Below are 25,195 nucleotides of genomic sequence, written 5' to 3'. Positions count from 1 at the left end.
TTACCTGCCACCTCTCTAACCCGCTGAATTACCTGCCACCTCTCTAACCCGCTGAATTACCTGCCACCTCTCTAACCCGCTGAATACCTGCCACCTCTCTAACCCGCTGAATACATGCCACCTCTCTAACCCGCTGAATACCTGCCACCTCTCTAACCCGCTGAATACCTGCCACCTCTCTAACCCGCTGAATTACCTGCCACCTCTCTAACCCGCTGAATACCTGCCACCTCTCTAACCCGCTGAATACCTGCCACCTCTCTAACCCGCTGAATTACCTGCCACCTCTCTAACCCGCTGAATTACCTGCCACCTCTCTAACCCGCTGAATACCTGCCACCTCTCTAACTCGCTGAATACCTGCCACCTCTCTAACCCGCTGAATACCTGCCACCTCTCTAACCCGCTGAATTACCTGCCACCTCTCTAACCCGCTGAATTACCTGCCACCTCTCTAACCGCTAGGCTACCTACCGCTCCATAGGTGGTAGCAATATAGAGCAAATTCCATCTTGCCAGTCAGAGGGCAAGGTGGAGCTGGTATCATATGGTGTACAACCATTCTTTGAGATCAGACCTGTATACATGAAACGCCTATAGGCCGGGCTAGGGAGAAGGGGTTGATTTGGAGTATGATTTCTATTCACCCGCTTACTTCCCAAGCTCTTCTTCCCAGACAGATAGTGACCTATCCAGGGAGTCCTCTCTCTGACCCAATGAAAAACCCCCAGACAAATAACTGGAACACAGCAGACTATTAATCTTCCAATGGCCTAGTATTAAATAGTGCATTGGGGAACTCAAGCTTCCCCCCCGGTCACCATTGCAAGTGGAGATGAAATGAGTGGTGCACGGCAGTTTCCATCTTAATGATGCAAATGGAATGAGCAGACAGGTGGAACGCAGAACGGGGCGGTAGATTTGATTAGGTCTGGAAGGGAACAGAGAAAACGGAACATCGCCAACCGAACAAGCAGTAACAATCTAATGGAGAGCTCCTGGTGAATAAACAACAGGAGTGGTTGGTCCTTAATGAAGCTTCCTAATTATTAATAGTCTCTTTATTTATATTTTTATATGCATTCATTTGATTCATTTGGTTGTTTGCACCGTTCTGTCTTTTTAAAGGCATATTATGTAACACAACCATATCGTGTCTGGTTTTGCGTCGTGCCTGGACACAGTCTTTAGCCGTGGTATATTGGTCATATACCACAAACCCTGAGGTGCCTTACTGCTATTATAAACTGGTTACCAATGTAATTAGAGTAGTAAAAACAAATGTTTTGTCATACCCGTGGTATACGGCCTGATATACCACGGCTGTCAGCCAATCAGCATTCAGGGCTCAAACCACCGTTTATATTATATTATATAACACAACTATACAGTGTATGGCTTTCTTTGATGTATTAGTTTGTACTCTGCACAGCCCCTCTCCAATCCTGTTCCGTCTCTGTCGCCTGTTCTGGGCTAGTTTGGTCTGGTTTGGTCTGGTGCGACTCAGTGTCAGACTGAGGTCCTGAACAGATCTGTCTCCCACTGTGCTCCTCCTCATGGGCGGAGGGAGGGGTCGTCCACTCAGGCAGAATTAGGCCTCAGACGTTAATAGCAGACAACTGGTTGATCCCAAAAAAGACCTGTGTTTTTAGTCATAGGCCTAGGCCACATGCAGCCACACAGTGAAAGGGTTTGTATTGGAACATATACCACTACTCTCCCACGTATAAAAGCTCATTAAAGGTTAAGGATAGAGACAAGGATAGATATACTAATCAAGGTTTTTAAGGATTGGGACTTCTCCACTTTTAGTGATTAAATACTGTATTTAGGGTGGGTGTGTGGGTGCATGTGTGTATCGCCTTTGACTGAAGTTTTGTGACCTCCTCAAAGAGGTCGTCCGGGTTAGGGGAGGGTTTGGCCGTGGTAGGCCGCCATTGTAAAATAAGAATTTGATCTTAACTGACTTGCCTAGTTAAATAAATGTAAAAAAAGAGAACACGTAGGCTGCCCAATTCTGATTTAAAATAATTATTCACTAATAGTTTTTTTGACCAATCAGATCAGCTCTAAAAAAAATTGAAAAGATCTGATGTGATTGGTCAAAAGACCAAAAATATCAGAATTGGGCTGCCTGTGTAAACAAAGCCTGGATTGTTGCAATATTACAAATACATAATAATTGCAGTCCACAAAACACAAAAGGGTTGTCTCTGGGCTTTACCTCTTCATGTGTAGAAGATGAATGACAGGGGTCTGTGTCAAATTCATTGCTAAATCCTTTACTGCTGAGAACAACTGACTTGCCTAGTTAAATAAAGGTAAAATAAAAATAAATAAAAAACATCAAGCAGGTGTTTAGGCCCTCCTGTCCGTTTCCACCATATCAGTCAATGGGTCAGGGCTTGTGTGGGACCCTCAGAGGACGGTGACAGGGCCAGGTAGGAGAGCTCCACGAGTGGCACGCCCAGAGGAAGGTGGCAGGGCCTGTGGATGAGCTCCATGTCAGCCCTTTCTGTAGATAGATTTCTCCTGTACTGTCTGTTGTGGGTTTGACCCAGTGTGGCCCCGCCCCGGTCCGGTCTTGGCCTGTCTTGTCTTAGCATGCCTAATTGGATTTCAACTCGATGGTGTTTCCTGTCCAGCTGGCAGCACCTCCCATTCAATAATACCTCTCAGAGAAAGAAAGAAAGAGAGAGAGAGAGAGAGAGGGAGAGGGAGAGAGAAAGAGAAAGAGAGAGGGAATTCAGGGAAGATGAACAGAGACTTAGTGTCTCTATGTATGCGTGTTTGTTCGTTAAAAGTTTAACGGGTGGAACCGGAGTCGGTCACAAGAGATGCTTTGTGGGTTTCCAAACAGAAAACCTTATCAAAAGTGATTGTTCCCTGGTTGAGAGTGAGAGGAGAGTGATATTGAGTGAGAGAAAGAGAGAGAGAGTCCAAGATGGTGAAAGTGCCAGAGAGAGAGAACGAGAGAAAGTGGAAGGGAGAGAGAAGGAAAGAAAGCTAAGACAGGCTGCAAGCTATACTAATGACGGTTGAGATGGAGAACGTCACAGAGAAAGAGAGAAAGAAAGCCAAGACAGGATACAAGCGGTACTGATGAAGTCTGTGGACAGTCATGATTACTATCGATTCAGAGCCAGATTAGGAGCCGTCTTATCACGATCCACAGACAGATAGACAGAAAGACAGACAGGGATATCCCAACCATGATTTTAAGTACTGATCTCACGTTATTACGATGCATTTGCTTCACTTAAAAAGCAACCTCTGGATATCCACATGATGTCTTTGTTCATTTCTTAAAGGTTAGTGTGCATTTGAATCACTGAGGCTGGAGGCTTATATCTCCCGACACTAACTTTAAGCTTCAGCTTACCAATCACCTGTACACAGCCCATCTGTAAATAGTCCACCCAACGACCTCATCCCCATACTGTTATTTATTTTTGCTCTTTTGCACCCCAGTATCTCTACTTGCACATCATCATCTGCACATCTATCGCTCCAGTGTTAATACTAAAATGAAATTATTTCGCCACTATGGCCTATTTATTGCCTTACCTCCCTAGTCTTACCACATTTGCACACACTGTGTATAGATGTTTCTATTTTGTTATTGACCGTACGTTTGTTTATCCCATGTGTAACTCGGTGTTGTTTTTGTCGTACTGCTTTGCTTTATCTTGGCCAGGTCGCAGGCAGTTGTAAATGAGAACTTGTTCTCAACTGCCTAGCTGGTTAAAGAAAGGTAAGAAGAAAAACATTGCATATACATTTTTAGTATCCTGTTTTGAATGTACACTTTTTTTTACACTATAAAACCTCATAAACAACTTTTTAAAAACAAACATCCTTTATCTATCACACTGCTGGAAAATGTTAACAATGCTGAATGTCATTTTTTATTTAAAAAATGATTTAACGATTGACTACATCAATGTCCGCTGCTGGCCTATGTTTGTACTGTATTGTGGAGAAATGCTATAATGATCAGCCTTTCCTCCTCAATAAAACAGCCAGCTGTTATTTCCTCTTCGACATCTCGTCTCCTGTGCTGCTGCGCCCTCCAATAAAACCCGCTTTAAAATTCCTCCCTCACTACAACCCCCTCCAATATCCTGTCCTTTTCTCTTTCTCCCCCTTGGCCAATTCGCGTTCACTCTTTCTCTGCCGCCTTCCCCTTCTCTTGGGCCCCTGCTCCCTCTGCTCTCCTTTCACTCTCCACAGTCCCCCCTTCTTCACCTCTTCACCCCCTGCACCCCTCTCTCTCCATTTCCTCTCCTCCTTCCGTCGCTCCTCTTTTGGTGCATGTGTTGTCAGAGGAGGCTGGAGTAGGTAGGAGGCCTAGCTTAGCTGCATTAGCTCTATGCATTATTAATCTGCCCTGCATTTTATGTGGGTCTGGGTCTTTTTCCGAGCTGCGCACTGGGGACCAGGCCTGGTGAAAGAGCACTGTGTTTGGGACACAGGGCCTGGTGATGGAGCTGCGTGTCAGGGCCATTCAGGGAACAGGAGCCCCTGAAATGAGAGAATAGAGAGGCACTAAAGGAGTGTTTAATCATGTGTCTTTATTCGATAAGGCAAAGATTTATTCAGACTCAGCGCGCCACTATATTAGATTTGCCTTTGTAGAAGTGCACAGAGCATATGGTCTGAGCATATTTTGCTCACTTCAGCTATTCACAGTTGACGTTTGTATAAAAGAGTTGTCCTCCTTGTATTATTGCTGTAGCCTTGTTTGTCTGGGATCCTCGGGGATTAGCTTCTTTCAACCGCAGTGGAATTCACAGTCTTTCCTCTAGCAGTTTCTAAAAGGGGCTAGTTGGTCCGTCTCTGAACTGGGTTGATATGCAATTTTAATTCAGACAACCAGACACAGTTAGAGTGCCTCTTCTCCATCACACCATGATGTGCTTTTCAGGCTACACTGCTTAGATTGCAGCACGGAGGCCTGGGGGTGGGGAAAACAGTAGTGGCCTCTTTAATAAAAAAACACAATTCTGCTTGTACTGGTTCTAACAGGAGGATAAAGACTAAATGTCTGCTTGTTCAGTCATTTTATTATGACAAACACGTTATGATGACATAGCACTTTTGAATTATATCACTTCACCCAGAAAAGGTCATTGTTTTGCGAAAGGAATCGAAAGGCAATGACAGTGTAACTGATTGATTTGTTGTTCCATTCTGCACAGGTGACTACGGGTATTAAAAAATCTGATTGGTTCTGATCACAGGGGCCCTCCTCCACCTCTTCTCGGCTAATCCTGATGGGACTCCGGAGCTGATGTCACAGAAGGCAAGAGGGTTTTCCTGTTTGGGAATCCAGAAGAGACAATCCATACCACGGTGAGTGACAGACAGACGGACGGACGGACGGACGGACGGACGGACGGACGGACGGTAGGTAGGTAGGTAGGTAGGTAGGTAGGTAGGTAGGTAGGTAGGTATCTGTTCATAGCACCTTCAATAAATGTTTCAATACTTTGAGGTGGCTTCTTCATCTCTCTCCTTAACGACTTCAGTATATTTTAATATATTAACATTAGCATAACAATCTATATGCTCCTATTTGCCGATCGCTGTTGGATTATTTGAGAGAGTTTAAGGAGTGAGTAATGAGATACAAAAGTTCATTGTGTTATTTTGCCAAAAAGTCTGAAAATTCATGCTGTATTGTATAGCCAACATAGGTTAAAAAAAGGCAGTCTGCTAAGAGAGTTGGGTCAGCAGTGAACACACTCCTCCAGTGATCCGGGTGATCATGTATTTATGGATGGTGTCTGCAGCAGCAAAGAGAAACTATCACCCAAGATTTTTTTTTTTTTATTTTTATTTCACCTTTATTTAACCAGGTAGGCTAGTTGAGAACAAGTTCTCATTTGCAACTGCGACCTGGCCAAGATAAAGCATAGCAGTGTGAACAGACAACACAGAGTTACACATGGAGTAAACAATTAGCAAGTCAATAACACAGTAGAAAAAAATGGGCAGTCTATATACAATGTGTGCAAAAGGCATGAGGAGGTAGGCGAATAATACAATTTTGCAGATTAACACTGGAGTGATAAATGATCAGATGGGCATGTACAGGTAGAGATATTGGTGTGCAAAAGAGCAGAAAAGTAAATAAATAAAAACAGTATAAAAACAGTATGGGAATGAGGTAGGTGAAAAAGGGTGAGCTATTTACCTATAGACTATGTACAGCTGCAGCGATCGGTTAGCTGCTCGGATAGCTGATGTTTGAAGTTGGAGAGGGAGATAAAAGTCTCCAACTTCAGCGATTTTTGCAATTCGTTCCAGTCACAGGCAGCAGAGTACTGGAACGAAAGGCGGCCAAATGAGGTGTTGGCTTTAGGGATGATCAGTGAGATACACCTGCTGGAGCGCGTGCTACGGATGGGTGTTGCCATCGTGACCAGTGAACTGAGATAAGGCGGAGCTTTACCTAGCATGGACTTGTAGATGACCTGGAGCCAGTGGGTCTGGCGACGAATATGTAGTGAGGGCCAGCCGACTAGAGCATACAAGTCGCAGTGGTGGGTGGTATAAGGTGCTTTAGTGACAAAACGGATGGCACTGTGGTAGACTGCATCCAGTTTGCTGAGTAGAGTGTTGGAAGCCATTTTGTAGATGACATCGCCGAAGTCGAGGATCGGTAGGATAGTCAGTTTTACTAGGGTAAGCTTGGCAGCGTGAGTGAAGGAGGCTTTGTTGCGGAATAGAAAGCCGACTCTGGATTTGATTTTTGATTGGAGATGTTTGATGTGAGTCTGGAAGGAGAGTTTGCAGTCTAGCCAGACACCTAGGTACTTATAGATGTCCACATATTCAAGGTTGGAACCATCCAGGGTGGTGATGCTAGTCGGGCATGCGGGTGCAGGCAGCGATCGGTTGAAAAGCATGCATTTGGTTTTACTCGCGTTTAAGAGCAGTTGGAGGCCACGGAAGGAGTGCTGTATGGCATTGAAGCTCGTTTGGAGGTTGGATAGCACAGTGTCCAATGACGGGCCGAAAGTATATAGAATGGTGTCGTCTGCATAGAGGTGGATCAGGGAATCGCCCGCAGCAAGAGCAACATCATTGATATATACAGAGAAAAGAGTCGGCCCGAGAATTGAACCCTGTGGCACCCCCATAGAGACTGCCAGAGGACCGGACAGCATGCCCTCTGATTTGACACACTGAACTCTGTCTGCAAAGTAATTGGTGAACCAGGCAAGGCAGTCATCCGAAAAACCGAGGCTGTTGAGTCTGCCGATAAGAATTTGGTGATTGACAGAGTCGAAAGCCTTGGCGAGGTCGATGAAGACGGCTGCACAGTACTGTCTTTTATCGATGGCGGTTATGATATCATTTAGTACCTTGAGTGTGGCTGAGGTGCACCCGTGACCGGCTCGGAAACCAGATTGCACAGCGGAGAAGGTACGGTGGGATTCGAGATGGTCAGTGACCTGTTTGTTGACTTGGCTTTCGAAGACCTTAGATAGGCAGGGCAGGATGGATATAGGTCTATAGCAGTTTGGGTCCAGGGTGTCTCCCCCTTTGAAGAGGGGGATGACTGCGGCAGCTTTCCAATCCTTGGGGATCTCAGACGATATGAAAGAGAGGTTGAACAGGCTGGTAATAGGGGTTGCGACAATGGCGGCAGATAGTTTCAGAAATAGCGGGTCCAGATTGTCAAGCCCAGCTGATTTGTACGGGTCCAGGTTTTGCAGCTCTTTCAGAACATCTGCTATCTGGATCTGGGTAAAGGAGAACCTGGAGAGGCTTGGGTGAGGAACTACGGGGGGGCGGAGCTGTTGGCCGAGGTTGGAGTAGCCAGGCGGAAGGCATGGCCAGCCGTTGAGAAGTGCTTATTGAAGTTTTCGATAATCATGGATTTATCGGTGGAGACCGTGTTTCCTAGCCTCAGTGCAGTGGGCAGCTGGGAGGAGGTGCTCTTGTTCTCCATAGACTTCACAGTGTCCCAGAACTTTTTGGAGTTGGAGCTACAGGATGCAAACTTCTGCCTGAAGAAGCTGGCCTTAGCTTTCCTGACTGACTGCGTGTATTGGTTCCTGACTTCCCTGAACAGTTGCATATCACGGGGGCTATTCGATGCTATTGCAGTCCGCCACAGGATGTTTTTGTGCTGGTCGAGGGCAGTCAGGTCTGGAGTGAACCAAGGGCTGTATCTGTTCTTGGTTCTGCATTTTTTGAACGGAGCATGCTTATCTAAAATGGTGAGGAAGTTACTTTTAAAGAATGACCAGGCATCCTCAACTGACGGGATGACTTCCTGACGAGGGAGGGAGGGAGGGAGGGGAGGGAGGGAGGAGAGGGAGAGGGAGAGGGAGAGGGAGAGGGAGAGAGAGAGAGAGAGAGAGAGAGAGAGAGAGAGAGAGAGAGAGAGAGAGAGAGAGAGAGAGAGAGAGAGAGAGAGAGAGAGAGAGAGAGAGAGAGAGAGAGAGAGAGAGAGAGAGAGAGAGAAAAAAGGGGAGAGGGACAGGTTTCACCTGAGTCAACACTGCAGCATGGATACACACACATACTAACAGATCCATCTGTAAGTGCACACACACATTGATATTGTCTCCTGTGTATATTTGCTACAAGAAAGAGTTTGGTCTGGACAGCTTCATCTCTCCCACTCTGCTCAGAAACATGAGAGAGAAGGACGTCTCTCATGAGACACAATTTTCCCTAACTTTAACTCTAATCCTAACACTAATTCTAACCTTAACCCTAAGCCCCCTAGATATAGCATTTGCCCTTGTGGGGACTAACAAAATGTCCCCAGTTGGTCAAACATTTTTTGTTTACTATTATTGTGGGGACTTCTGGTCCCCACAAGAATAGTTAAACACGTCCGCACACACACCTGATCAGCACAGTGTCCATCTCAGATTGATCGAACAGGTTTCGATAATGTGTGTCTCAGAAGTAGCCGGTCTTTCAGGCCCAGCTGTCAAAAGCGAGTCACCCCTCATCCACATCAGTCTGGATCAATCCGAGTCAACGGGGTGCCAAAGTTACACCCTGTCCAGGTCCTCTCCCGAAAGAGGACAGGATCCTCTTATAGACCCACAGCATTGGCTTCAATGAGGGCAAAGCCAGAGGGCTAGCCTTAGCTGTAGCACCTAAGAGCCTTCACTTCAATGGGGATGACGTTAGCAGACAGGACTAGCCTTCGCTTAGCGCCTACGCCCATTCATTCCGATTGGTAGGATGTTAGCGGCCTGGCATAGCGTGTGAGAGCATTCACCTTACATTTTTCACGGGTCTAGTCTAGCTGTCAGCACTTTCAGTGTACTGTAGCGAAGGACTGAACAAGTCGTCTCACTCTACAGTTTCTGTAGAAAATATCTTTGTTGAATTAGTCCTCCTTCCCCCGATTGATCAGCGAGAGAAATGCAAACGGTCTGCTGCGCATCATTCAGAACCTGAGCCAGTGAACATTAAGTCTGATTTCACCAGCTAATCCCTCTGATTGATAGAACTGTCTTGTCTTTGGCATCATTAAAATGGAAGACTTATTTATCAAATAACTCTGTAATTATTGTTACGCGATTAAACTGATTAATCATGTAATTGTAATTAACTAGGAAGCCGGGGCACCAAGGAAAATATTCAGATTACAAAGTTATAATTTTCCTAATATAACTTTCAGATATTTTAATATCTGATCAATTAGTCTTCGAATTAATTAATTATTCTTTACCTCACGTTAGTCTCATTCCAAACGTCGTAAATTGTTGGTTATCTGCACGAACCCAGTCTTCACTATGAGTCATCATTACATCAATTGTCTTAAATAATTTATTTACTAACTCAGTCATTCACAGAAATGCATAAACAAATGGTAGATAGTTACAAGGAAATGATAACAGAGTTTCCCTAGTGGGATAAACTGGTATCGCGGCTTGGGGGACAAGAAGGGAAGTGGGGGTCAACTGAGATGAGACACTACAAAGTTGATAATTATAACAATTGAAATGCTAATTTGCTCATTCGGGAATAATTGCAATCAATATATATATTTACCCTCAGTGTGTCGTCGGGATCTCTGTTGAAAAGTTTGTTTCTGTTGGAGAGTTTGTCCACCCTCTCTCTCTGAGGTGGTTAGAATGGATAGTTCAGAGTGACATTCATTCATGTCGTTATAGAATAGTTTCGGTGGTTGTCGGTCTTCTCATTCAATGATACCGAATTCCTAGCTGCAGACTAGTAATTAATATCAAAGACTTGTTCTTATTCTGTCGGTATCGATAGTCTAAAAGTTTAACCACGTGGGATGGTTAAAAGATTCAGCAATCTACTCAAACCCTTATTTCCCTCTTTGATAGAGGTACTGGTCTGGTCTCAAACCTTGGCCCTCTTGTTATCGAGGTAAGCTGGTCTAGTGATAGAAAACCCAGGTGGGGGTTTTATTCGGAACATTGAAAAGGGCTGTCTCATGACGCCAGGTCCTGTCTGTGCCCCTGGGGGCGTGCCAATGACTTAGTGAAGCTTTAAACAGAAATACAATTCTCTCACATTATCATCTAATAGCATCGCGTCATTTCACAAATAGTATCATCTTTACTCATTAATTTTATACAACAATTAGATGTAAGCCTCATAACTGAGACTATTGTATAAACAGAGTTATGTTAATGTGGCCGTATTGTCTCTCATGAGTTTCACAAAATTGTACCAAACGGACCAGTTTGTAGCTGGATTCTTCACCGATCTTTTATACATTCTCCAGAACATAAATATTGTTCGGACCTCCAGTTCTGTGAGGTGGAAGAAATTCCTTTGTTTCTCTCTACGAAAACTCACTCTCTATATACTGTCTGGCCATGAGGCAGGATTCTCCTCCAGGAATTCACGACCTGAGGTGCACCAGCCTGTAGGAGAGACAGAGAGAGAGGGTGATGGTGCAGAGGGAGGGAGAATAGTGCTCGCTGTACCCAAAGAGGGCAACGTCATGACAGAACATGAGCCTGAAGTTGGCAGTTACTTTCTTCCTCTTCAGTCAGCTCCATGGCCATTGCATGGCAGGGCACGCGTGACAAGACAAGGAGGTTGGCTGAAGCACAGACACTCAGACTGAACCGGACTAATAGCACTCAGGTGCTTGAGTTACTGAAGCAGAACGAGCAGACCGGACGGAGGTTTTTGAAACAGACAGTCAGACCGCGTTAAACAACGGTTTCACTCTGAGCTTGAGGAAAGTCTACCGTGTTTTTGTGGAAGTGATTAGCTTCAGCTCTCTCTCTCTCTCTCTCTCTCTCTCTCTCTCTCTCTCTCTCTCTCTCTCTCTCTCTCTCTCTCTCTCTCTCTCTCTCTCTCTCTCTCTCTCTCTCTCTCTCTCTCTCTCTCTCTCTCTCTCTCTCTCTAACTCAGCCTGCAGCAGCAGGGTTACATACAGGAAGTTCATTCACTCTCTAACTCAGCCTATGAGGGTTCATAGTTCATTCACCTCACAGTATGATCTATTAATTACAGTGGTGATGGTCAAGCTAGATCTTTATTGAATGCGAACATTAGAGACAGACAATACAACACGGATGTCAACAAATTAACAATAGATTGATTTTATTGAACAGATTATGCAATTGAAATTCACTTTACCCAGACTTTGCCGGTCTATGTCCAGTTTTAGCATCATACCGAACCCAGACTGTCCCGACTGTATCTACACGACTAACACAAGTTTGGATCCTCTATTAAGTTGTAATTACCCAGTGCAGTCAAAGATGTGATTTTCTTGTATTGTATATATATTTCCACACTATGAGGTTGGAGTTACACTGTGAAATACTGCCTGACATTTCGGCCTGTTATTTTGGTGGGATGGAGTTTTGGCCTACTTGGTGACATCACCAGGCAATAAATTGGTTAATAGACCAACAAGAGAGAAAGTTACAAACCGCTCTGCCAATAACGGCTAGCTTTCAGTTTCCCCCTGCTTACTCAGACCACTCCCAGACAGTCCTAGCAAAGCTCTTGCTTGAGAAATTGCTCTTTGCTAAGAAGCTATTTTTGTGTCGTTTTGACCATTTTAATTGAAGACGATCACAGTGATTTAATTGTTACCCAAGAAAATGATTTGATATTGAGATAAAAACAGCTGCATTGGACCTTTAACATCAGAGACATCAAATAAAACATGTCAGTGAATTATCAGAGGAGGAATACGCGCAAGGTGAGGAGGGCTATTGATTGGCTGTTGGGGAGGAAACAGTGTCGAGCGGTGTTGTTGGCAATGAGTTGTGGTCGGACTGAACGAATGCTGACCACATTCATCTGGGATTTGATTAAAACACAAGGACCTCTCTCCCTCCTCCTCCTCCTCCTCCTTTCTATACCTTCATCCCTTGTTCCCAGCCCTCTCACGTCCCCGCATAAAGGGCAGGCTGAACAGAAAGTGCACTACTGCAAAGTTGTCAATAGTGATACATACAGAGGCAAGCAGCGTTTCTGTGTGTGTGTGTGTTCCTTCTTAAAGTGGCACTGCCAGCATTTTAGCATGTCCTATATAATCCTATAAGCCTGGTGGTCCCGTGTGTCACATCTTGTTGAGTGTGACGTGTTTCGTCTTGTTCATGCAGAGTTGAATACCCTTCTGACGCCCTCCTCCCTCTACCTTGTTCATATATCTGATTATTCGTGGTATCCAGGGCAAGTGACAACCTCTGCAATATAAACATGATGAAATCAATATGCAGATCTGGCACATAATTGTGGTACCAAGTGGAATGTCCAACACAGCATCACACTAAAAAGCTCTCTCTTTCTTTTTCTCCTTGCATTTGATGCCTTCTGTTTCCCTTATCAGTCTCTCTCTCTCTCTCTCTCTCTCATCTCTCATCTCTGTGTGTAGTTAAATGGAGGAGAAGGAGAGGAGTAGGAGCCGGTCTCCGTCTCGTAGCCGTAGGGCCAGCCGGGTGCAGCAGGTGGTGGGCACGTTGATCAGACGCACCCGAGAATCACTCAGCAGGTACAGTATCAACAAACACATGCACACACACATATACACTGACCAAACAATGTCAAAGATTTGACTGAGTTACAGTTCATATAAGGAAATCGGTCAATTGAAATACATTCATTAGGCCCTAATCTATGGATTTCACCAGATTTGCATCTGTTGGTCACAGATACCTTAAAAAAGGGTAGGGGTGTGGATCAGAGTTGATCAGGCTGTTGATTGTGGTCAGTGGAATGTTGTCCCACTCCTCTTCACTGGCTGTGCAAACTTGCTGGACATTGGCGGGAACTGGAACACGCTGTCCTACACGTCGATCCAGAGCATCCCAAACATGCTTAATGGGTGACATCTCTGGTGAGCATGCAGGCCACGGAAGAACTGGGACATTTTCAGATCCTTACGACATGGGGTTGTGCATTATCATGCTGAAACATGAGGTGATGGCAGCAGAGGAATGGGATGACAAAGGGCCTCAGAATCTTGTCACGGTATCTCTGTGCATTCAAATTGCCATCGATAAAATGCAATTGTGCTCGTTGTCCGTAGCTTATGCCTGCCCATACCATAACCCCACCGTCACCATGAGTCACTCTGTTCATAACGCTGACTTCAGCTAACCGCTCGCCCACTCGATGCCGTACACATTTGTCTGCCATCAGCCTGGTACAATTGAAACTGGGATTCATCCGTGAAGAGCACATTTCTCCAGCGTGCCAGTGGCCATCAAAGGTGAGCATTTACCCACTGAAGCCGGTTACGACGCCGAACTGCAGTCTGGTTAAGACCCTGGTGAGGACGACAAGCTCGCCGACTTGCTTCCCTGAGACCGTTTCTGACAGTTTGTGCAGAATTTCTTCGGTTTTGCAAACCCACAGTTTCATCAGCTGTCCGGTTGGCTGGTCTCAGATGATCCCGCAGGTGAAGAAGCCGAATGTGGAGGTCCTGGGCTGGCTTGGTTACACGTGGTCTATGGTTGTGAGGCCGGTTGGACGTACTGCCAAATTCTCTAAAACAGCTCTGGTGGACAATCCTGCAGTCAGCATGCCAATTGTACACTCCCTCAAGACTTGAGATATCTGTGACATTGTGCTTAGTGACAAAACTGCACATTTTAGAGTGACCTTCTATTGCCCCCAGCACAAAGTGCACCAGTGTAATGATCATGCTGTTTAATCAGCTTTGTGATATGCCATACCTGTCAGGTGGATGGATTATCTCGGCAAAGGAGAAATGCTCGCTAACAGGAATGTAAACAAATTTGTGAACGAAAACTTGAGAGAAATATGTTTTCTGTGCATATGGAACATTTCTGAGATGTTTAAATTTCAGCTCATGAAACATGGGACCAACACTTTACAGGTTGCATTTATATTTTTTGTTCAGTGCATCTATATATATTTACATGAAATATGTAGAAGCGAGAAGGAGAGGGATGACTAGCCACTTTGTAGCGAGTCTAATTTCATGTTTAACACAAAGACTTAACTCACATAGTCTCACACCAGCTGCTCTGCCACTCTCAATAACCCCTGACCTCTAACCCCTGTTTAAACCCTGTTTGACCTCTCAGAGAGCGGATCCTTGGCGATGGGAGGTCCAACCGGTCAGCCAGCGTGTCCAGTCAGAACTTCCCGGTGAGGCTAACGGTTCAGATCGTCAGAGACCCGGTGTTGGACTCCAGAGGTCATGGGTTCACCCTCTCCAAACAGCACCCCCTGCTGGTCAGGGACGTGGCTACAGGTACGCTGTGTGTGTTGTTGTTGTTGACTAGATAGCCTACTCTGTACTCACTAAGTCTAGGGGTTCTAGGTTTGCCTAATGGTTCTGTAACTGGAATGATCGTGTCCATTAATGTGAGAAGGAAGCGTATGTGACCAGGGGTTGAGTGCATGTACCCAGGAGACACCTGCCTTACCTAGGTCAAGGGCCTTGACTCCTCTTGGTTGGCCAGCGCAAGAGGATTATCATTTGTTCAGATGGTGACGAAAACCAATATGTACAAAAAGGAGAAATACCAAAGGCATGCCCAAATTAAAGACTCGACAACAAACGAAAGGCCTCGTGGCCACCAAACAAACAAGCAGCTTCACGGCTTTGCAAGCTGGGACACTGACTGACCAACCCCTTAATTGGCAGCACCTGCCCATATCAAGGCTTGGCAGCACAACACAGGCAGATAGGCTAGGAGAGAGGCTGGCAGAGAGACTAGTAGAGAGGCTGGCAGAGAGACTAGTAGAGAGGCTGGCAGAGAGGCTAGTAGAGAGGCTGGCAGAGAGGCTAGTAGAGAGACTGGCAGAGAGGCTGAGTGTGGGTGTGGTAGTTATCGTGAACTGTAATGTGTTGTCTAAACCTATTCCATGACAGTGTGTGTTTGTTTGTACTAGGACATGATGCGGTGGTACATATCAGTGATTTATTTTATCTATGACGTTGTTTCTGTAAATTAAACGTGTCTCTACGTCCCAATGAGTTTTTTTTACGGCGTGTCTATGTCTGTAAGTTGTTATGTCTGTTTGTCTGAAACAGTGTCCACCCCCCTGCTGCTCCTGTCTTGGTTGGACCAGGTCCAAGGAAAAAATATTTGATTTGAAAAATAGATTTGATCTCAATGAGACTAACCTGGATAAATAAAGGCTGAGTAGAAAGGAAATAAATCAAATGAGAGAGAGAGAGAGAGAGAGAGAGAGAGAGAGAGAGAGAGAGAGAGAGAGAGAGAGAGAGAGAGAGAGAGAGAGAGAGAGAGAGAGAGAGAGAGAGAGAGAGAGAGAGAGAGAGAGAGAGAGAGAGAGAGAGAGAGAGAGAGAGAGAGAGAACCCATATTTATGCTTATTCATTTTATCTTGTGTCCTTTAACTATTTGTACATATATATATAATATGACATTTGTAATGTCTTTACTGTTTTGAAACTTCTGTATGTGTAATGTTTACTGTTAATTTTAGTTGTTTTTCACTTTATATATTCACTTTGTATGTTGTCTACCTCACTTGCTTTGGCAATGTTAACACATTTTTCCCATGCCAATAAAGCCCTTGAATTGAATTGAATTGAGAGAGAGTGAGTGAGTGAGTGAGTGAGTGAGTGAGTGAGTGAGAGAGCTCTCCCTCAAGTATGGCCACCTGCTTCATCATGCCACGGTAGACCCGCCCACAACAGGACAGATTTAGAATGCCAGGCGCCGTGCCAAAGAAGCCACACAATAGAGCCACCTGCTCATCCTTCTTAGATCTGATCACTCATTCACCCTTCATTTAGGTGGAGAAGCACACGCACACACATTGTTACAATATTTGAGAGGCGCACAACGATGCAGTACGGAGCTCAATTTGGCCTCTGCGTACCTCCGGAGGCGCCGCAATTGCGTCACACCCTCCATAAGGCGCCTCCCACCACATTTTCGGATCACGGGTAAATTGTCTCTTAGGTTTAGCAGTGTGGTTAAGGTTAGGATTAAGGTTAGGGTTAGGTTTAAAATACAATTGTATGACTTGGTGGCTGTGCAAGCTAGTAACCACTCTGCAGAGCTGCCTCCAGAACAAGACTCATGAGGGAAAACGCTAACCTGCGAGTCGATTGTAGGGATCAGGATATTGACAGCGCTGGCACAAAAGCACAGGAGAGGGTTGGCAAACCTGGCGTTGTGAAAGAGGGAGAGTGAGACACTGAGTGTGAGTGTGTGTGTGTGTGTGAGTGTGTGTGTGTGTGTATTTGTGCGACGGTGCCATATTGCTGTCAGTGGTATGGAGAGTGGGATCAGGGACAGTGCTTTGCTGGGCAGGCTTTGGTATGTGTGTGTTGTGTGTGTGTGTGTGTGTGTGCGCGTGTGTGTGTGTGTGTGCGTGTGTGTGGGTGTGTATGGAGAGAGAGAGCAAAAGGGAGGGGGCAGCAGAGAAACTGCTGTGCCTCAGCCCTGTTCTCTGGCCTGAAGACAAATGATTATAAATAACCAACCAAAGCAAGCAGAGGAAGGCAGAGAGGCCTATTGAGAGGCCTATTGAGAGGCCTATTGAGAGGCCTATTGAGAGGCCTGTTGAGAGGCCTGTTGAGAGGACTGTTGAGAGGACTGTTGAGAGGCCTATTGAGAGGACTGTTGAGAATCTGGCAGAGAGGCTGGCAGAGAGCCCAGCAGAGAGATCGACAGAGAGACTAGTAGAGAGGCTGACAGAGAGGCTAGTAGAGAGACTGGCATATAATCTGGCAGAGTGTCTGGCAGAGAGTCTGGAAGAGAAGCTAGTAGAGAGACTGGCAGAGAGACTGGCAGAGAGGCTGGCAGAGAGGCTGGCAGAGAGGCTTGTAGAGAGTCTGGCAGAGAGGCTGGTAGAGAGGCTGGCAGAGAGGCTGGCAGAGAGGCTGGCAGAGAGGCTAGTATAGAGACTGGCAGAGAGGCTAGTAGAGAGGCTGGCAGAGAGGCTAGTAGAGAGATTGGCAGAGAAGCTAGTAGAGAGATGGCAGATAGGCTAGTAGAGAGGCTGGCAGAGAAGCTAGTAGAGATTGGTGGAGAGGCTGGTAGAGAGTCTGGTAGAGAGTCTGGTAGAGAGACTGGCAGAGAGGCTGGCAGAGATGCTGGCAGAGAGGCTTGTAGATAGTCTGGTAGAGAGACTGGCAGAGATGCTGGCAGAGAGACTGGCAGAGAGGCTTGTAGAGAGTCTGGTAGAGAGACTGGCAGAGAGGTTGGTAGAGAGGCTAGTAGAGAGGCTAGTAGAGAGGCTAGTAGAGAGGCTTGTAGAGAGACTGGCAGAGAGGCTAGTAGAGAGGCTACTAGAGAGGCTAGTAGAGAGGCTAGTAGAGAGTCTGGTAGAGGGACTGGCAGAGAGGCTAGTAGAGAGGCTAGTAGAGAGGCTAGTAGAGAGGCTAGTAGAGAGGCTAGTAGAGAGTCTGGCAGAGAGGCTAGTAGAGAGGCTTGTAGAGAGTCTGGTAGAGAGACTGGCAGAGAGGCTGGAATTAATGATACCCCCCCCAGGGGAGCTACTGTAAGCACATGTGACTGTGTTGAATTATATAACAAACACTCTCTTCCGTGTGTGTAGGTGGCCCAGCGGATGGCATACTGTACCCTGGAGACCAGGTGTTACAGATCAATGACCTGGTGGCAGATGATCTCAACTATGAACAGCTGCAAGACGTCACTAGGTAAATAACTTTGTTTCTTCTGTCCCTTACTCTGTTTTCTCCCTCTGTTTCTCAGTCTCTATATTCTAACTAGATAGTAGTGTAGTTAGTGACTCCCTTCCAGTGTATTCAGTTCTGAAAGCATACTATCATATGTGCATGTGAGCGTGTCAGGTCAAGCGTGTCAGGTCAAGCGTGTCAGGTCAAGCGTGTCAGGTCAAGCGTGTCAGGTCAAGTGTGTCAGGTCAAATGTCAGTGTAGTGAAAATGCCTACATGACTGCTGGACAGAAACATATTGTCTCTGTGTTTCTTCAGGGACTTAGAGGACGCTGTCACAATGACAATCTTAAGGCACATGACAGTAAGTGTGTGTGTGCGTGTGCGTGTGTCTGTGTGTGTGTGTGCGCTTGTGCGTATTTGAATGTGTGTGTGTGTTAATGATGGCATAACGTCGTCTTCCTGTGTGTCAAGGGTCCTAAGTCGTCCATCATGTCGGCGGAGAAGAGGGCTCGTCTGAGGAGTAACCCGATCAAAGTGCGCTTCGCAGAGGAAGTGGTCGTTAACGGTCACACTCAGGTCAGGACCTCACACACGCTCTCTCTCTCTCTGTCTCTCTCTCTCTCCCACTCTCTCCCTCTCTGTCTCTCTCTGTCTCCCTTTCTCTCTCTCTCTCTCTCTCCCACTCTCTCCCACTCTCTCCCACTCTCTCCCACTCTCTCTCTCCCACTCTCTCTCTCTCCCTCTCTCTCTCTCTCTCTCTCTCTCTCTCTCTCTCTCTCTCTCTCTGCCTCTCTCTCTCTCTCTCTGCCTCTCTCTCTCTCTCTCTCTCTCTCTCTCTCTCTCTCTCTCTCTCTCTCTCTCTCTCTCCCTCTCTCTCTCTCCCACTCTCTATGTCTCCCTTTCTCTCTCTCTCTCTGCCTCTCTCTCTCTCTCTCCCTCTCTCTCTCTCTCTCACTCTCTCTCTGTCTCCCTTTCTCTCTCTCTCTGCCTCTCTCTCCCTCCCTCTCTCTGCCTCTGTCTCTCTCTCTCTCTGTCTGTCTCTCTATCTGTCTCTGTATCCCCTTTCTCTCTCTCTCTCTGTCTCTGTCTCCCTCTCTCTGTGTCTGTCTCCCTCTCCCTGTCTCCCTGTCTCTGTCTCCCTGTCTCTCTCTCCCTCTCTCTGTCTCCCTGTCTCTCTCTCTCTCTCTCTCTCTCTCTCTCTCTCTCTCTCTCTCTCTCTGTCTCTCTGTCTCTCTCTCTCTCTCTCTCTCTCTCCCTCTCTCTGTCTCTCTGTCTCTCTCTCTCTCTCTCTCTCTCCTCTCTCTCTCTCTCTCTCTCTCTCTCTCTCTCTCTCTCTCTCTCTCTCTCTCTCTCTCTCTCATATTCAATTTGTTTTCTTCCTGCAGGGAAACTCTCTTCTGTTCCTGCCCAACGTTCTGAAGGTCTACCTGGAGAACGGACAGACCAAGGCCTTCAAGTTCGACGCCACCACCACCATCAAGGTACGGACATAACATTTAGAGTATGTTACCTACAAATATCACCCATGCGTGTAAACCTGTGTCATCTGCATGCCCCAGTTGCCCACAAGCGCTGACACACAGTATCCAGTTGTCAAGTAACATGAAGACAGCAAAACTAAGACCTAACTGGGTCGCTTTGTTTGCAGGACATCGTTTTGACTCTGAAGGACAAGTTGTCCATCTGCTGCATTGAGTACTTTGCTCTGGTGCTGGAACTGCAGTATAGCATCACCAAGCTACTGCTCCTGCACGAGGACGAGCTTATACACAAGGTGAGTAGAACACAGACACACGTGCAACCGCACACATGCAATCACACACACATCTCACCCACACATCCACCCTGTGTTTTACGAGTGCAGTCAGTCAAACAGTAGTAATCTCTAAATCACAGGTCTCCAACAGGTAGATTGTGAGCGGCAAGTCATTCGCCAAGCTATTTTTTTTTATGTGTTCCTTCGCAAACTGTCATGCCAGACCGACACATTCCTCTCTTTCTAAATGCAAAATTAAAGGGTAATTACACACAAAAATCAAAACATGTTCGTTTTGTCCCCCTTCAAAATTCATCTGAAAATATAATTTTATGGGGCACTCTTAAATGTGTTTAAGAGTGTGTGGGGGGTCGAGGTAATATGTACATCAAATCAAATTTATTTGTCACATACACATGGTTAGCAGATGTTAATGCGAGTGTAGCGAAATGCTTGTGCTTCTAGTTCCGACAATGCAGTAATAACCAACAGGTAATCTAACCTAACAATTCCAAAACTACTACCTTATACACACAAGTGTAAAGGGATAAAGAATATGTACATAAAGATATATGAATGAGTGATGGTACAGAACGGCATAGGCAAGATGCAGTAGATGGTATCGAGTACAGTATATACATATGAGATGAGTAATGTAGGGTATGTAAACATTATATTAAGTAGCATTGTTTAAAGTGGCTAGTGATACATTTTTACATCCATTTCCATTATTAAAGTGGCTGCAGTTGAGTCAGTGTGTTGGCAGCAGCCCCTCAATGTTAGTGGTGGCTGTTTAACAGTCTGATGGCCTTGAGATAGAAGCTGTTTTTCAGTCTCTCGGTCCCAGCTTTGATGCACCTGTACTGACCTCGCCTTCTGGATGATAGCGGGGTGAACAGGCAGTGGCTCAGGTGGTTGTTGTCCTTGATGATCTTTATGGCCTTCCTGTGACATCGGGTGGTGCAGGTGTCCTGGAGGGCAGGTAGTTTGCCCCCGGTGATGCGTTGTGGCATAACTCTACCTACATGTAGGTAGAGTTATTAAAGTGACTACGCATAGATAATAACTGAGAATAGCAGCAGTGTAAAATGGGGGGGCAGCAATGCAAATAGTCTGGGTAGCCATTTGATTAGATGTTCAGGAGTCTTATGCCTTGGGGGTAGAAGCTGTTTAGAAGCCTCTTGGACCTAGACTTGGTGCTCCGGTACCGCTTGCCATGCGGTAGCAGAGAGAACTGTCTATGACTCGGGTGGCTGGAGTCTTTAACAATTTTCAGGGCCTTCCTCTGACACCCCGCCTTGTATAGAGGTCCTGGATGGCAGGAAGCTTGGCCCCGGTGATGTACTGGGCCGTACGCACTACCCTATGTAGTGCCTTGCGGTCGGAGGCCGAGCAGTTGCCGTTACTTTACCAGGTATATTGACAGAAAACGCATCTCTTACACCAAGGACCCAGAGAAAAGTTGCAGGGTAGAGTAGAGAAGAATGTGCCTATTTGAAAGCTACAAAAAAATATATGTAGCTCACGACATGTTTCGTTTTTTAAAAGTAGCTCTCATAATAGAAAAGGTTGGAGGCCCCTACTATTCACCTCAGTATAACCCTGTGTAATGCGTGTGTGTTTAGTCACCTCAGTATAACCCTGTGTAATGCGTGTGTGTTTGGTCACTTCAATATAACCCTGTGTAATGTGTGTGTGTTTAGTCACCTCAGTATAACCCTGTGTAATGTGTGTGTGTTTAGTCACCTCAGTATAACCCTGTGTAATGTGTGTGTGTTTGGTCACTTCAGTATAACCCTGTGTAATGTGTGTGTGTTTGGTCATCTCAGTATAACCCTGTGTAATGTGTGTGTGTTTGGTCATCTCAGTATAACCCTGTGTAATGTGTGTGTGTTTGGTCATCTCAGTATAACCCTGTGTAATGTGTGTGTGTGTTTGGTCACCTCAGTATAACCCTGTGTAATGTGTGTGTGTGTTTGGTCATCTCAGTATAACCCTGTGTAATGTGTGTGTGTTTGGTCATCTCAGTATAACCCTGTGTAATGTGTGTGTGTGTTTGGTCACCTCAGTATAACCCTGTGTAATGTGTGTGTGTGTTTGGTCACTTCAATATAACCCTGTGTAATGTGTGTGTGTTTAGTCACCTCAGTATAACCCTGTGTAATGTGTGTGTGTTTGGTCACTTCAATATAACCCTGTGTAATGTGTGTGTGTTTGGTCACTTCAGTATAACCCTGTGTAATGTGTGTGTGTTTAGTCACCTCAGTATAACCCTGTGTAATGTGTGTGTGTTTGGTCACTTCAGTATAACCCTGTGTAATGTGTGTGTGTTTGGTCATCTCAGTATAACCCTGTGTAATGTGTGTGTGTTTGGTCATCTCAGTATAACCCTGTGTAATGTGTGTGTGTTTGGTCATCTCAGTATAGCCCTGTGTAATGTGTGTGTGTGTTTGGTCACCTCAGTATAACCCTGTGTAATGTGTGTGTGTGTTTGGTCACTTCAATATAACCCTGTGTAATGTGTGTGTGTTTGGTCACCTCAATATAACCCTGTGTAATGTGTGTGTGTTTGGTCACCTCAATATAACCCTGTGTAATGTGTGTGTGTTTGGTCACCTCAATATAACCCTGTGTAATGTGTGTGTGTTTGGTCACCTCAATATAACCCTGTGTAATGTGTGTGTGTTTGGTAATCTCAATATAACCCTGTGTAATGTGTGTGTGTTTGGTCACCTCAATATAACCCTGTGTAATGTGTGTGTGTTTGGTCACCTCAATATAACCCTGTGTAATGTGTGTGTGTTTGGTAATCTCAATATAACCCTGTGTAATGTGTGTGTGTTTGGTCACCTCAATATAACCCTGTGTAATGTGTGTGTGTTTGGTAATCTCAATATAACCCTGTGTAATGTGTGTGTCTCTCCAGGTGGTGCAGAAGAAGGAGAACAGCAGCCATGACTACAAGTGTCTGTTCAGGGTTTGTTTCATTCCCAGAGACCCCCTGGATCTGCTACAGGAAGACCCAACCGCCTTCGAGTACCTCTTCCTGCAGGTGAGCCACATCTAGCTGTAGGCCTAGACTACCATCTTTCGTGTCTGTAATTATTCTGCCTTTAGTGTCTGTAATTATTCACCTGCACTCATAGCCATGAGACCCTGTTTGACTTGCACACAGGTGAGCAGAGTTTTACCGTACTCGAGTAGTCACCTTCCGCTGAGAATCAGGGTTCAGGGAGGGGCTCGCGTGTCTTTTTTGTAGAGAAACACTTTTTTTGTGGAAGGTACGACAGCTGCTTTACGTACCCCGCTCTCAACATCGTCGAGATAAATTGAGTTTCCTTGTAGGCCCATTTGGCGGGGAAACTGTGAAGCGAGCTGTAGCCTAATTCTGTTTCCGAGGCTTTTATTAGAGAATGTGAAACAAGGTGCCTAGTTGCTTCTCTTTATTAAATAATGCAGCTGTTCTTTATGCTATGGCCTAAAATACAGTTGTTCATGTGGGCAGAATATTAGGCCTATATTTTATAGCATTGGCTAGCGAATTTATTTAAAAAAGAAACACTTTTTGTCACAATGACAATAGAAATGGAAACGTTGTGGTTTTAGAGACACCAAGTAACAATAGCCTCGATGATTAAAGGGATCGGAGTTAATCTGTTACTGGGCTCTTACCATCATTACCATTGAAATTCACCCAAATCATTTTGTTTAGAAGCCCATTAGGCTCCTCATTTGTTGTCGTTAAATGTCCGGATCAATAGAAAGGAGAATACTGTTGGGCGTTCCGCACGGTAGGCCACCTCGGTCCAATCCGACGCACAGAAACACATGAAAACATCAACTCATTACATTGATGCTTTCTCTGTTAAATCTTCCAGACCCTGTTGTAAATCAAGCAGACAGTAGCACATGATCAACATAAATGTTCGGGTATTGGATTGGATCCAATGTGGATCACAACTTCACTGGCACCAGGAAAAGGTCATCAACATATTCTGGACATTCTTCCCAGACACTATTTTCCTGCACCGGCTTTTTTTTGGCGTCGCCTGCCACGTCACAAATCTTGTCATTCAGAAAATGATTTGCTGGATCAACTGATGATGGTCGACAATATCACGAGGCCGAACTAAACAGCTGGATACCAAATGCGCATCCGACAAGTAGGTCTATTAGCCTGCGCCATAGTCTATTGAAGAGCCGCCGCCAAGTTAGGTGACTCTTTCGTTCAGAGGCATTCCATTTTGGATTTGTGTATCATTTTGGGAAACTGTATTCACGGCTTAGCCCATAAATGTCAAGATGAGTATTTGATCAAGCTGCTGTGCTGCAATTAAAAGCGCACCGTCTCGTAGACTCGTCAGGATTTTGTCCCGCTGATGGCACATAAGGGGACGGAAGGACATATCAAGGAAATATCATAGGCCTGGTTTTATTATATTGATCATTCGTTTCAATGGTGCAAATTGAAAGAAAATGAATTAGGTTTAAATAACTTTTATTCACTAATTTGTGTATTAGTGGAGTTATGGACGACATTTGTATGTATGACATCTAAAAGAAAAGCAGCTGATGCAGCACATTTGTATTTATTATATCTAAAAGAAAAGCAGCTGATGCAGCACATTTGTATTTATTATATACATTATTCTGCCCATATGAACATATGAACGAGTTTACCACAAGCCAGCGGTCGTTCCCCAGACAACCGCGAACACGTGGCCGACAAAAATGTCAAATAAAACATATAGCGGAGGGGCTTTGCAGGGAGTGGTTATAGCCAAACCTGTGTCAGTGTGATTTATTTTAGAGGAAATAAAATGTGTTTCATACCTTGTGTGTGTATCATTCTACCTGTGTGTTTTTGTGTTTCATGCTATGTGTGTATATATAATGTTATATGGGTGTGTATAACACTCTCTCTCTCTGTGTGTGTGTGTGTGTGTGTGTGTGTGTGTGTGTGTGTGTGTGTGTGTGTGTGTTGTCAGAGCGTCGGGGACGTTCTACAGGAGAGGTTTGCGGTGGAGATGAAGTGTAACACTGCACTGCGTCTGGCTGCCCTGCACATGCACGAGAGACTGAACAGTATAGGCTCCACCCGGACCTCTATCAGGAGCATCACGTGAGACACGCGCACACACACACACACACACACACACACACACACACACACACACACACACACACACACACACACACACACACACACACACACACACACACACACACACACACACACACACACACACACACACACACACACACACACACACACACACACACATTGATATTGTCTTCTGTGTGTATTGTGACAGGAAAGAGTTTGGTCTGGACAGCTTCATATCTCCCACTCTGCTCA

The 25,195-nt window shown here is 45.5% G+C and overlaps 1 protein-coding gene across 4 annotated transcripts in view; it reads left to right on the top strand.

The window, feature by feature from the left end:
* Positions 1-25,195, top strand: part of LOC118383188 (FERM and PDZ domain-containing protein 1-like) — a 39,248-nt gene that overhangs the window by 6,869 nt on the left and 7,184 nt on the right. For 2 of the 4 annotated variants that reach the window (XM_052508836.1, XM_052508833.1), the window contains exons 2-12: positions 5,244-5,355; positions 12,863-12,979; positions 14,541-14,710; positions 17,998-18,100; positions 18,396-18,441; positions 18,552-18,656; positions 19,466-19,561; positions 19,729-19,854; positions 22,763-22,888; positions 24,825-24,958; positions 25,152-25,195. The exon at positions 25,152-25,195 is cut by the window's right edge and continues 83 nt beyond it. In XM_052508836.1, the coding sequence (XP_052364796.1) occupies positions 12,867-12,979; positions 14,541-14,710; positions 17,998-18,100; positions 18,396-18,441; positions 18,552-18,656; positions 19,466-19,561; positions 19,729-19,854; positions 22,763-22,888; positions 24,825-24,958; positions 25,152-25,195 (1,063 nt within the window). In that variant the 5' untranslated portion in view covers positions 5,244-5,355; positions 12,863-12,866. Of the gene's footprint in view, positions 1-3,697; positions 3,755-5,201; positions 5,356-12,862; positions 12,980-14,540; positions 14,711-17,997; positions 18,101-18,395; positions 18,442-18,551; positions 18,657-19,465; positions 19,562-19,728; positions 19,855-22,762; positions 22,889-24,824; positions 24,959-25,151 lie in introns of all 4 variants that reach the window. The other 2 variants (XM_052508835.1, XM_052508834.1) reach the window with 2 other exon arrangements.

The sequence above is a fragment of the Oncorhynchus keta genome, chromosome 4, assembly GCF_023373465.1.
Source record: "Oncorhynchus keta strain PuntledgeMale-10-30-2019 chromosome 4, Oket_V2, whole genome shotgun sequence".
Classification (NCBI taxonomy): domain Eukaryota; kingdom Metazoa; phylum Chordata; class Actinopteri; order Salmoniformes; family Salmonidae; genus Oncorhynchus; species Oncorhynchus keta.
Note: the sequence above shows the minus strand (reverse complement) of the source record. Positions and strands in the feature narration are given on the sequence as shown.